The sequence below is a fragment of the Mobula birostris genome, chromosome 5 (genome assembly GCF_030028105.1).
Source record: "Mobula birostris isolate sMobBir1 chromosome 5, sMobBir1.hap1, whole genome shotgun sequence".
NCBI lineage: Eukaryota > Metazoa > Chordata > Chondrichthyes > Myliobatiformes > Myliobatidae > Mobula > Mobula birostris.
The window spans coordinates 136794763-136808555 of record NC_092374.1 but is presented as its reverse complement, the minus strand read 5'-3'; the positions used below and the strand labels follow the sequence as shown (position 1 = coordinate 136808555).

The 13793-nt window shown below is 40.3% G+C and overlaps 1 protein-coding gene across 1 annotated transcript in view; it reads left to right on the top strand.

The window, feature by feature from the left end:
* Positions 1–13793, top strand: part of LOC140197991 (glypican-6-like) — a 797317-nt gene that overhangs the window by 588457 nt on the left and 195067 nt on the right. Inside the window, exon 4 of the mRNA XM_072258749.1 lies at positions 8917–9082. Coding sequence (XP_072114850.1) covers positions 8917–9082 — 166 coding nt within the window. The remainder of the gene's footprint in view (positions 1–8916; positions 9083–13793) is intronic.

Sequence of the window (13793 nt, the reverse complement as noted above, 5' to 3'; positions counted from 1 at the left end):
CCACAGATTCAACCTGCAAATTAACTTTTAGGGAACCCTGCACAAGGACTCCCAAGTCCCTTTGTACCTCAGGTTTGTGTATTTTGTCTCCATTTAAAGCCCTTTCATTTCTTCTACCGAAGTGCATGACCATACATTTCCCGTCACTGTATTCCAGCTGTCATTAGTTTGCCCATTCTTCTAACTTGTCAAAGACCTTCTGTAACTTCTCTACTTCCTCAAAACTACCTGCCTCTCTATCTATCTTCGTATCATCTACAAATTTTGCAACAAAGCCATCAATTTCATCATCCAAATCAGTGACATATAACGTAAAAAATAATCGGGCCCAACACAGACCCCTGTGGAATACCAGTAGTCACCAGCAGCCAACCAGAAATGGCTCCCTTTGCTGCGTTCACCAGCAACTTTGATGTGTGTTGCATGGCTCCCTTTATTCCCACTCTTTGCATCCTGCCAATCAGCCACTGCTTTATCCATGCTAGAGTTTTTACTGTAATACCATGGGCTCATAGCTTGTTAAGCAGCCTCATGTGTGGTACCTTGTCAAAGCCCTTCTGAAAATCCAAATACAGAACATCAACTGATTCATCTTTATCTATTCTGCTTGTTATTTCTTCAAAGAATTCCAATAGATATGTCAGGGAAGATTTTCCCTCGAGAAAACCACGTTGAATATGGCCTATGTTATCATGCGCCTCCAAGTACCCTGAGTCCTCATCCTTAATAATTGACTCCAACATCTTCCCAACCACTGAGGTCAGACTAACTGGCCTATAGTTTCCTGTCTTCTGCTTTCTCCCTTCTTGGACAGTGGAGTGATATTTGCAATCTTTCAGTCTTCCAGAACCATTCCAGAATCTAGTGATTCTTGAAAGATCATTACTAATACCTCCTTGATCTCCTCAGCTACCTCTTTTAGAACTCTGGTCGTACACCATGTAGTAAACTAGATCAGCAAATTTGCAGATGAGATCAAGACTGGGGGGGGTTGGGGGGGAAGAAGTGGACAGCAAGGAAGGCTAGCAAACTTGCAGCAAGCTCTAGAACAGCTGGACAAATAGGTTGAAAAATGGCAGGTGGAATTTAATGCAGACAAGTGTGAGGTGTTACCAACCAGGGTAGGTCTTACTCAGTGAATGGTAGGGTACTGAGGAGTGTGGAAGGGATCTGAGAATACCGGTCTATAATTCATACAAAGCGGCAGCATAGCTAGGTATGGTTGTATAGAGAGCGTTTGACACACTGGCCTTTATAAATCAGAGTTGGGATGTTATGTTGAACTTGTATAAGTCATTGGCGAGGCCAAATTTGGAGTATTGTGTGTAGTGTCAGCTACCCACCTACAAGAAAGATATCAATAAGATTGAAAGACTGCAGAGAAAATTTACCAAGATGTTGCTGAGACTTGAGGATCTGAGTTATAAGAAAGGTTGAATCGGTTACGACTTTATCCCTCGGAGTGTAGGAGAGTGAGGGGAGATCTGATAGAGGTATACAAAATTATGAGGTGTATAGATAGGGTAAGAGCAAGCAGACTTTTTACTGAGGTTGACTGGGTTTAGAATTAGAGGCCATAGATTGAGGTTAAAAGGTGAAATATTAAGTAGAACCTGAGGGGGAACAACTTCAACCAAATTGTGGTGCAATTGAGGAATGAACTGCGAGTGGAAGTGGTAATGCAGGTTCAATTGCAACACTTAAGAGAAGTTTGGATAAGTACATGGACAGGAGGGTATGGAGGCCTGTGGTCCATGTGCGGGTCAATGGAACCAGGCAGAATAACAGTGCAGTGTGGCCTAATTGGGCTGAACAGCCTGCTTCTGTACTGTAGTGTTCTATGACTCTATGAAGTACTAACTACCAATGTCCTAATGTCCATGTCATGTCATTTCATAATGTATATAAGGTGGCCCTCATTCTACATTCCTAACTTGGCTAACCTGACCATATAACATTTTTTTTTCTGCAATCTTTCCTGTTTAACTATATCTTTCCTTTAGCAGGGTGATTAAAACTATCTACGGTACTCCAAGTGTGTTCTCACAAATGCAACATAATGTCCTAACTCTTACATTCAGTGTCCTGATGGATGAATGCCAGCCTGCTAAACGCCTTTTTCACCACCTTGTCCACCTGTCTACAGCTTTCAATAAACAATACACATACACCAACTTCCTTCTATTCCATTACGTTCCCAAATGTCCTACCATTCTTGATATGTCCTACGATAGTTTGACTTACAGAAGTTCATTATCTCCTACTTATCTGTATCGAAATCCATTTGCTACTCCTCAGCCAATTTCCCAAAGTACTTAAGTAGCAGTAGTAGTAGTGCGATCCCTCGAGTTGTGTATAAGGTGTTCTCCTAAGGTGTTCTCTCCCGGATTTAGTGTGAATTCCCTTTATGGAGAATGCCTGTGTGCAAGATCCCCTTGTAATCTACAAACCCCATTTCCAGAAAAGTTGGGATATTTTCCAAAATGCATTAAAAACAAAAATCTGTGTTAATTCATGTGAACCTTTATTTAACTGACAAAAGTACAAAGAAAAGATTTTCAATAGTTTTACTGACCAACTTAATTGTATTTTGTAAACATACACAAATTTAGAATTTGATGGCTGCAACACACTCAACAAAAGTTGGAACAGAGTTAAAATAAGATTGAAAAGTGCACAGAATATTCAAGTAACACCGGTTTGGAAGACTCCACATTAAGCAGGCTAATTGGTAGCAGGTGAGGTATCATGACTGGGTATAAAAGTAGCGTCTGTTAAAGGCTCAGTCTTTGCAAGCAAGGATGGGTCGTGGCTCACCCCTTTGTGCCAAAATTTGTGAGAGAATTGTTAGTCAGTTCAAAAGGAACATTCCTCAACGCAAGATTGCAGAGAATTTAGGTCTTCCAACATCTACAGTACATAATATTGTGAAAAGATTCAGAGAATTCAGAGACATCTCAGTGCGTAAAGGGCAAGGTCGGAAACCGCTGTTGAATGCGCGTGATCTTCGAGCCATCAGGCGGCACTGCCTAAGAAACCGTCATGCTACTGTGACAATTATAGCCACCTGGGCTCGGGACTACTTCGGAAAACCATTGTCACTCAACACCAGGGGTCCCCAATCTTTTTTGCACTGCGGACCGGTTTCATATTGACAATATTCTTGCGGACCAGCCGACTGGTGGGGGGGGGGGGGTGGGCAGTGGTGGTAGGGTTGCCAACGGACAAGAGTAGCAGTCAAATACGTTGGGTTTACCCCAAGAAAGACTACAATGACCGTGAGGCCTTGCGCGGGAACCAGTGCACATGTGTGTACAGTTTTTTTCTACAAATCGTTTTTGGCGATTCTGTCCGGGTGGGGGGAGGGGGGTGTCAATCATGACCAGAATATCGATGATAAGTGGCTAATACACTCAATTTCCTTTCTAAAATAGTTTATCTAACGAATTTAATATTAAACACACAGCGCATATTTTCCTCGCATGAATATAGTGATAAGTCAATTATCAGGGGAGGACAGGGGAGCTTGAAGTAAGTGTTGAACGAACTTCCAGTAGAAGTGGTGGAGGCAGGTTCGATATTACCACTTAAAGTTAAATTGGATAGGTATATGGACAGGAAAGGAATAGAGGGTTATGGGCTGAGTGCAGGTCAGTGGGACTAGGTGAGAGTAGCGTTCGGCACGGACTAGAAGGGCAGAGATGGCCTGTTTCCGTGCTGTAATTGTTATATGGTTATATAAGTCAATAGCATCATAACATTTTAAGTAACATTTGGATATTAAACACGCAGCACATATTTTCCCCGTACAAGCATATAAAATCATTGCAACACACCAGTATCACTGAATCAGTGGTAGCCCTGGGCTTGTTTTCCCGCAACAACACGGTCCCATCGAAGGGTGATGGGAGACAGCGATACTCGAAGGGGGTTCCTTATGTCCAGTCTATTCCGCAATTTAGTTTTCGTTGCATTCATTGCAGAGATATGTTGGAAATGAAAGCAACATTTTCAGTGCTTTCGTGGCTATCTCAGGATTTTTAGCCTTGACATTGATCCAGAATGCCAGCAGAGATGTTATGTCAAACAAAATTTCTAGCCCGCCATCATTTGCAAGCTTGAGGAGTTGATCTCCTTCCGGCGCTGACATGGATGACACGCGGGTAATGACCTCACATGCGTAATGGCTCAACAGTGGCCATGACAGGGAATGAGAAAAGGTGCAGCTGACTCATGTCGCCAAATCACATCGCTTCCTCGCGGCCCGGTAGCGCATGCTTTGCGGCCCGGTGGTTGGAGACCGCTGCTCAACACAGTCCGTCGCTGCATCCAGAAATGCAAGTTGAAACTGTATTATGCAAGGAGGAAGCCATACATCAACTCTATGCAGAAACGCCGGCGAGTTCTCTGGGCCCGAGCTCATCTCAGATGGACCGAAAGACTGTGGAACCGTGTGCTGTGGTCAGATGAGTTCACATTTCAGCTAGTTTTTGGAAAAAACGGGCGTTGAGTTCTCCATGCCAAAGATGAAAACGACCATCCAGATTGTTATCAGCGAAAGGTGCAAAAGCCAGCATCTGTGATGGTATGGGTGTGCATCAGTGCCCATGGAATGGGTGAGTTGCACGTATTGAAGGTACCATTGACTCTGAGGCATATATTAGGATTTTAGAGAGACATATGTTGCCATCAAGGCGACGTCTCTTCCCGGGACATCCATGCTTATTTCAGCAGGACAATGCCAGACCACATTCTGCACGGGCCACAACAGCTAGACACAGAGTGCGTGTGCTTGACTGGTCTGCTGCCAGTCCAGATCTATCTCCTATTGAAAATGTATGGCGCATCATGAAGAGGAGAATCAGACAACGGAGACCACGGACAGTTGAGCAGCTGAAGTCTTATATCAAGCAAGAATGGACAACATTTCCAATTGCAAATCTACTACAATTAGTATCCTCAGTTCCAAAACGATTAAAAAGTGTTATTAAAAGGAAAGGTGATGTAACACAATGGTAAACATGCCTCTGTCCCAACTTTTGTTGAGTGTGTTGCAGCCATCAAATTCTAAATTTGTGTATGTTTACAAAATACAATTAAGTTGGTCAGTAAAACTATTAAAAATCTTTTCTTTGTACTTTAGTAAGTTAAATAAAGGTTCACGTGAATTAACATATCACAGATTTTGTTTTTATTGCATTATGGAAAATATCCCAACTTTTCTGGAAATGGGGTTTGTACTATAACGCTTTTCACTATCCACAACACCTACTGATTTTGTGCCGTCTACAAACTGCTGATGAAGCCTAGTGTATTTGCATCCAAATCATTTATATCAATAATGAATAGCAAGGGTTCTGACACTGATGCCTGTGGCACAACACTAGTCACCGGTCTTCATTCTGAGAAATGGTCTTCAACTCGTTCCACCCACTAGTTCCAAGCGAATTTTGAATCCACCTGATCAACTCTCCATGAATTCTGTGGACCTAACCCACTATGCCAGACCTTGCACATTATTCCCTTCCATCACACTCCTGCTTACGCACCCGCCTCTCCCCTCATCTGGACTCAATTATTACCTGCTAGTTTTTTTTGCTCCTCACCCGCCCCCACCTTTTGATTCTGACTTCTACGCTCTTCATTTCCAGTCCTGATGAATAGTCTCAGCCCAAAATGTCAACTGTTCATTTCCTTCCATAGATGTTGCCTGATCTGCTGTAAGTCTCTGTGAGTCCCATATGTCATTTGTGGATTTAACCCAATAATAGTCACTGCTTAGGAGTTTGCGGAGAGTCAGCATACCTAAAACTTTGACAAACTTCTATAGATGTATCATGGAGAGTATATTGACCAGCTGCATCATAGACTCGTATGGAAACACCAATGCCTTTGAACACAATATCCTACAAAAAGTAGTGGATTGGGCCCAGTAGATCACGGCTAAAGCCCTCCCAACCATTGAGCACATCTACCTGAAACACTGTCTTAGGAAAGCAGCATCCATCATTAGAGATCCCCACCACCCAGGTCAAGCTCTCTTCTCGTAGCTGCTAAAGGGTAAAACGTACAAGAGGCTCAGGACTTGCACCATCAGGTTCAAGAACAGTTACTACACCTCAACCATCAAGCTCTTGAATAAAGGGGATAACTACGTTCAACTTCACCTGCCCCATCACCGAAAAGTTCCTACAATCAACGATCTCACTTTAAGGACTCTTTATCTTGTTATTTCATGTTCTCATTATTTATTGCTATTTATTTATATTTGCATTTGCATATTTTGTTGTTCTCTGCACTCTGGTTGATCTATCATTGACCCTGTTATTGTAATGATTCTATATATTTGCTAATTATGCACATAAGAAAACGAATCTCAGGGTTGTATATGGTGACATATACATATGTACTTGGATAATAAATTTACTTTGAACTTTTCTAACCTACTTTACACAAATCCTGCCCAATCCCACTGTATTTTTGCCTTTTCCCAATTGAGCAGATTCCCTGAGGTACATTCTTCCCCCTTTCCATCAAGTTCTTAAAACTTACAGTCACTGTTCACAAAATGCTCTCCCACTGAGGCTCATTTCCGAATACAAGGTCAAGTGGACTCTCCTAGATGTGGCAAACAAATTCTAAGTCCCTGACACTAAGTAAATATTAAGGTAATTGAAGTCACCTACTTCATTTACTATGTTGTTTCAACATCATTCCATTATCTGCTCGCTTATCTGTTACTCTATCTCTTTCTGGCTAATGGGAGTTCTATAAAATAAATACATTATAGTGACTACACCTTTCTTATTCCTGAGGTCTACCCATGCCACCTAACAATTGAGTTTTGTCAGTGCTGCTGGAAAGAGAGGGTAGGAGCTTCTACAATATATGGCTAGCTATGCCATTAAACATGGATGTCCAGATTTGCTGCAAGCTGAATGTCTTCTATCTTTTATCTCATTTAGATTAGAGAACTGAGGGGCTGCATTTAAACCTAAATCTCATGTTGAGTTTAGGACTGATTAGGGCTCGTCAGCAAGGTTATGAGCATGGGAAATTTTGTCTCACCAATTTGATTGAATTTTGAAGAGTTGACCAAGAGAATTGACAAAGGCAGGACAGCAGAAGTTTTGTACATAGACCTTAGAAAGGCCTTTGACAAAGTCCCTCATGATAGGCTGTTCTAGAAGATTAGATCACATGGGATCCAGAGTGAGCTAGCCAATTGGATACAAAATTGGTTTGGTGTCAGAAGGTTGGCAGAAGTAGTGGTGTTGTTTTCAGTTTGGAGGCTTGTGACCAGTGGTGCATGCAGAGATCAATGCTGTGTCCTCTAATATTTGTTATATAAATTAATATATTTGAATGAGAATGTAGTTAGCATAAATAGTAACTTTGATAACACTAAAATTGGTGGTTAGAGGGCAGTGAAGAAAAGGATGTCTAAGGTTAAAACAGAATCCATATCAACTTGAAAAGTAGGAAAAGGGATGGCCAGCTGGAGGGGTGGTTACACATTTAGACATGGTGGTGTAGAAGGTGTATGACATGCTTGTCTGCATCTTTCAGATCTGTGAATACAAATTTGGGGCAACTTGTTATGGATGTTACCAGATATAGGCAAGACTGTACTTGGGTCATTGTGTGCATTTATTGTTGCCATGCTATAGGAAGGATATGGTTAAGATAGAGATTGTACAGAAACGATTCACAAAGATATTACCATAACGGGAGGGTTTGAGGTGTAAAGATAGACTGGACAGGCTGGGATTGTGTCTCTCCGAGTGAAGGAGGCTGAAGGATGACCTTATAGAGATTTAAATATTAATGAAGGACATACATAGTTGGATTATTACAGTCTTTTTGCCAGTCTAAAAGTAAAAGTCATAGTATTAAGATGAGTGGGGAAAGATCTGAAGGTGATCTGAGGGGCAGATTTTTCACACAGAGTGTGGCGAGTATATAGAATGAGCCGCTAGAGGGAGTGGTAGAAGCGAGTACAATTATGACATGTAAGAGACATTTGGATTAGGAATGGATTAGAGGGACATCAGACAAATGCAGACAAATGGGACCAGCTCACCTTGGTCAGCATGGATAAGTTAGGCTAAAGGGTCTCTTTCTATGCCACATTATTCAGTAATTGTATCACTACCATCAGAGAGGGAATACCTAGGCCCTAGGTCCCACACTAGCAGGTTCAAGGACAGTTATTGCCTTTCAACCATCAGGTTCCTGAATCAGCATGGATACCTTCAATCATCACTACTCTGAACTGATTATATGACCTACTGACTCACTTTCAAGGACTCTTTAAAACTCATTTTCTCAGTATGACTTTTTATTTGCACCTTGTCTTCTTTTGCACATTGGTTGTTTGTCAATCTTTTGTTTATGTATAGTTTTTCATAAACTCTATAGCACTTTTTTCTCTGTAAATGCCTTCAAGAAAATGAATCTCAAGGTAGTGTATGGTAGTGTTTTGATAATAAATTTACTTTGAACTCAGGTCAGCATTTGGTCAGACTCCATACGATATCAGCCGGAAGTGCAATGGAAAATGATGTGGTGGTGGAAGCGAGGTTTGGTCAACACCTTATTGAAAATGAATGAAACAGAATCTAATGAAGGAGAGTAGAGCCAAGATATTGCAAGTTTTATTCACCCGGATACTAGTGCATTTGTGGAATCCTCTACCTCAAAATACAGTGGTGGCTATTGTTCAATATATTCAAGAAGGGATTAAGAGAAATTGAGAAAAGTTGGGAACAGAGTACCAAAGTGGATGATCAACCATAATTGTGGTGGATTGTGGAGCAGGCTTGAATTAACTAAAACTGCACCTACAACCAGACCACTCTCAAAATCTATGTACATGGCAATAAAATTAATTTTCTTCTTCTTTAAACTCAATAGGTAATTCCAGCATTAGGATGCATCCGTGCTTTAATGAAGATGATGTATTGTCCTTACTGCCGAGGAGTGCCCACTGTGAAACCTTGCAACAACTACTGTCTTAACGTAATGAAGGGCTGCCTGGCAAATCAGGCTGATCTGGACACAGAGTGGAATCTTTTTATTGGTAAGACAAAATATTATACCATCATAACTCAGAATAATCTTACTCATTGTGTGCCTATAATATTAAACAGACATTGTGCTTATAATGGAACATAGAACAGGGTAGCACCTGAACTGACCGTTCAGTCTATGATGTTATGCTGATCTTGATGTTGACTTGTACTCTGTTTTTCTTCTATGTATCATCCATTTCCCTCAATTTTCTTCATAGTCAACGATCTACTTAAAAGCCTCTTAACCTCTACCAAACTGCCTGATGCCACTACAACCCCTGATAACTTATTCCAGGCACCTGCTATTCCCTACATAAAATAAAAACTTGTCCCTCGTGTTGCCTTTAAACTTTTCCCCTTTAATATTAAATGTATGTCCTTCGGCGTTTGACATTTTCACTTCTCTATCTATGTCTCACGTAATTTTAGCACCCTTTTTCAAGTCTCCCCTCAGCCCCCAATACTTTAGAGAGAACAATCCAAGTTTGCCCAATCTTTCCTTATAACACATACCCTTTAATCCAAACAGTATCCTAGCAAACCTCTTCTGTATCCTTTCGATAGTCTCCATGTCCTTTCTGTAATGGAGCAACCAGAACTGCATGAAGTACTCTAAGGGTGGAGTCTGACCGAACTTTTATGTAGATGCAGCAGGACTTCCTTTCTCTTATACTCAACACTCCAACCAATGAAGGCAAACATATATTCTTTACCACCATAACCATTTGTGTAGCCACTTTAAAATCTATTAAGTTGTCTACCAGTAATTTCATATGTGCTCCTTTACATTTGACTTCCCAAAGTGAGACACCTCACACAGGGATTAAATTCCATCTGCCACTTTTCTGTTCGTACCTGTAGCTGATCTATATACTGCTGTAGTCTTTTACACTGTCCACAGCTCCTCTGACCTTGGCATCGTCTGCAAATTTACTGATCCACCCATCTAGATTTTCATCCAACTCATCGATATATAATCAGAGACAACAGAGGTCCCGGCACCTGCACAGGAGAAACTCCACAGGTCATGGACCTCTAGCCAGAGGAACAGCCTTCCGTTCCTATTCTCTGCTTTCTATGGGCAAATCAGTTTTGAATCCAAACTTGCAATTCACATGCACCTTTACCTTATGAGTCAACTTACCATGCGGGACCTTATCAAGTGCCTTACTAAAGTCCATGTAGATAATGCCCACTGTCTTACCCTCATCAAGCACCTTAGTCACTTCCTCAAATAACTCAATCAAGTTTATAAGGCCTGACTTGTCTTGCATAAAGCCCATGCAGGATGTACCTTTCCAAAAGCTCATAAGTGCTATCCCTCAATACCCTTTCCAATAGTTTCCCTACCACTGACATGAGGCTCATTGGCCCATAATTATATGGATTATCTCTATTTCCTTTCCTGAACAAAAGCCTTACATTTGCTAATCTCTGGAACCTTGCCTATTGATAGCAAGGGCACAAAGATCCTTGTCAAAGCCTGGCAATCTCTTCACTTTCTTCCTTCAAGTGGACCTACGGTCTCCTTAGTTATCCTCTTTTTCTTAATATAAGGATAAAATGCTGAGAGATTTCCCTTGATCCTGCTCACCAAGACATTCCATGGCCCATTTTGGCCTTCCTGATCACCTGCTTAAGCACTTCCTTGCAGTCTTTACATTCTACACAAATCCACACTGATTTTAGCTTCCTAAACCTTACATATGCTTCCTTTATCTTCATAACTAATTTTTGAACCTCTTGGGTCATCCAACTTTCCATTACCTCACTCTCCCTGTCCTACACGTTACCAGAATATGTCAATCATAAATTCTGATCAGCTGGTTGTAAACAACTCCCATATGCCAGGCATAGACTTGTCTGATAGCAGCAACTTCCAATCAACACTCTGCTTTATCCTGTGATAATCCACCCTCCCTCAGTTTAGTATCTTCCTGCAAGATCCAATTCTATTCGTCCTCATATTATTTTAAATCATAAAGAGCTGTGGTCACTATTCCCAAAATATTCATCCACTATCAGGTTTTTCACCTGACCTGGCTCATTTCCTAAAGATAGCTCCAGTATATTATATTATAGTTGGACTCTCCACATATTGTTTCAAGAACACCTCTTGGATCCGCTGAAGAAATTTTACCGTATCTAAGCGTCTTGTATTAATGAAGTTTTATTCAATACAAGGGAAATTAAAATTCCCACTATGATAACCATGTTATTTCTGTACCTTTCCATAATCTGTGTACATCTCTGCTCCCCCACTTCACTGTGGATATTGAGAGCCTATGTTAGAATCCCATCAGCAGAAGTACACATTTTTATTTCAAAGTTCCATCAAAATTTAACATTTATGGAAATTTGCTTCTATAGGTTTGTAGAGCAATAGAATCATAGAGAAATAAGGCACAGAAACAGGCCTTTTGGCCATCTAGTCCATGCCAAAACCATTTAAACTGCCTACTCCCATTAACCTGCACCGGGACCATAGCCCTCCATATCCCTGCTATCCACGTACCCGTCCAAACTCTCTTAAATGTTGAAATTGAGTTTTCATGCACTATTTGTGCTGCCATTGAGAAGAAGGTACAGGAGCCTCAATACTTACACCACTAGGTTCTGGAACAGCTATTACCCCTCAACCATCAGGCTTTTGAGCCAGAGGGGATAACTTCACTCAACTTCTCTCACCCCCTCTCACCCCAACATTACTGTTTGCACAACCTATGGACTCACTTTAAAGGACTCTTCATCTCATGTTTTCAATATCTATTGCCTATTTATTTATTTATTATTGTTACTTTAAAAAATTTTTGTATTTGCACAATTCAATGGTTCAATTTCATGTCAGAGAATGTATATAGTATACAACCTGAAGTCCTTACTCTTTGCAGACATCCATGAAACAGAAGAAAAATGAATGACAGAAAATGTTAGAACTCCAAAGTCCCCTTCCGCTCCTTCCTCACACAAGCAACAGCAAAGGCATCAACCCTCCTCCCTCCACCACCCTAAGCTTGCTCCAGCAAAAACATCAATCCCTACCACCCACCATGCATGCAATAGCAAAGCCCCCAGAGACTAAGTTTGTTGTTTTTTGCGGCTTCGTTGTTTGACTGTCTTGTTGTGTTTGGTTTCTCATTGATTCTATTGTGTTTCTTTGTATTTACTGTGAATGCCCGCAAAGAAATGAGTCTCAGGGTAGTATACGGTGACACATGTGTACTTTGATAATAAGTTTACTTTGAAATTTGAACAGCACTCAAACTGTCTAGACATATGTCCAAAATTAGTGTCAGATAGGAAGAAGTGTCCATCAAGACTTGCAGATAGGGTATTTATAAACCTGCTTACAGAAGCGATTTTAACTACAGAACAAGTAACTAAGCATTAAAAGTACCTGAAGCTACAGAAGAATAAAGAGTACAACATATTGAGAAGACTCTAGGAAACTTGCAATATTTAATGAGAACATTAACTTTCATTTTTCAACCTGAAATTCAGACCATGCATTTTATTCTGTACCAATTTCTTCAGCAGGGAGCCCTTACAAATAAAAGATTTAGATGATTACATCGGTGTAAAATGTTGGGGAAATGGTGACAGGAAAAATAGGAACATTTCATTCACTTTAACAATAGATCAAGTCTCCTTATTTGAAGGAATGAATGAATGATCCATGACGATATAATACTAGGGATCCCCAGTATCAATTGATACTGATGATGGAGTCCAATGATAGAGTTGGTTGACAGATAAGCTGGCACCTGTCATTTAGTCAATCCCAGGCTTACAGCAAGACCACATATGTCTGAGATGTACTTATCTATGACTGCGTGGATGCCAGCAGTGCCCTTCAAAATCACAGCAGTATAAAGGTCATAAATGGCAATAATATCCCATTGTTCAAAATATTTCATTTTCACTTTTCAACCTAGTTTTCAGACCAAACAATTAGTGTTTTAATTTACAAATATATTGTTAACAGAAAAATCTTAAAAATAAACTACCTATGATTTTAAATGTATATAAGGCCATAACCGTCCTGTTCAAATATGTTATCCATTGCTTGAAGTGGAATGCTACTAACATTTTGTAGTGATTCCTAAATGTGTTGCTCGGAACTGAATTCATCTCAGAAACATAGTAGTGTTAGCAAACAGATGCCACAGTCCAACACTGGTCTTTTATCACTGTTTACAGAAAACATGGATCCCACCTAAATAACAAATTAGTCCATGCTATTCATGTGAAAATACAAAATTACAATGCTTCTGATTATTTCTGGAATGTCCTCAGTGAAAACCACCTCAAAGGAATCTTTTTCAAAATTGCCAGAAAGTTCAAACATGTGGTAATGGGAAGAATGGTTACTTATTGAGCTGAAAGAGCTACTGCCTCATAGCTGAAGCAAACTGGGTTCAGTCCTATTCCCTGGTGCTGTTCTTGTATTTTTTGGGTGTCAAAGAGTCATTCAGTTGTATCGAACAGAAATGGCGCAGATGCCTGTCTAAAATGTCTTTTAAATTTAGTTATTGTATCTGACTCCACTATCTCCGTCATGCTTTTAACTAACAATTTTTTTGTCTTTTATTTTCATGTTTGTACTTTTATCCCTTTGTAAAGCATTTTGAACTACATTATTTGAATGAAAACTGCTCTATAAAGTTATTATTATTATAACAAGCAATTAAGAAGGCAGGTAGTATAATAACTTTATTT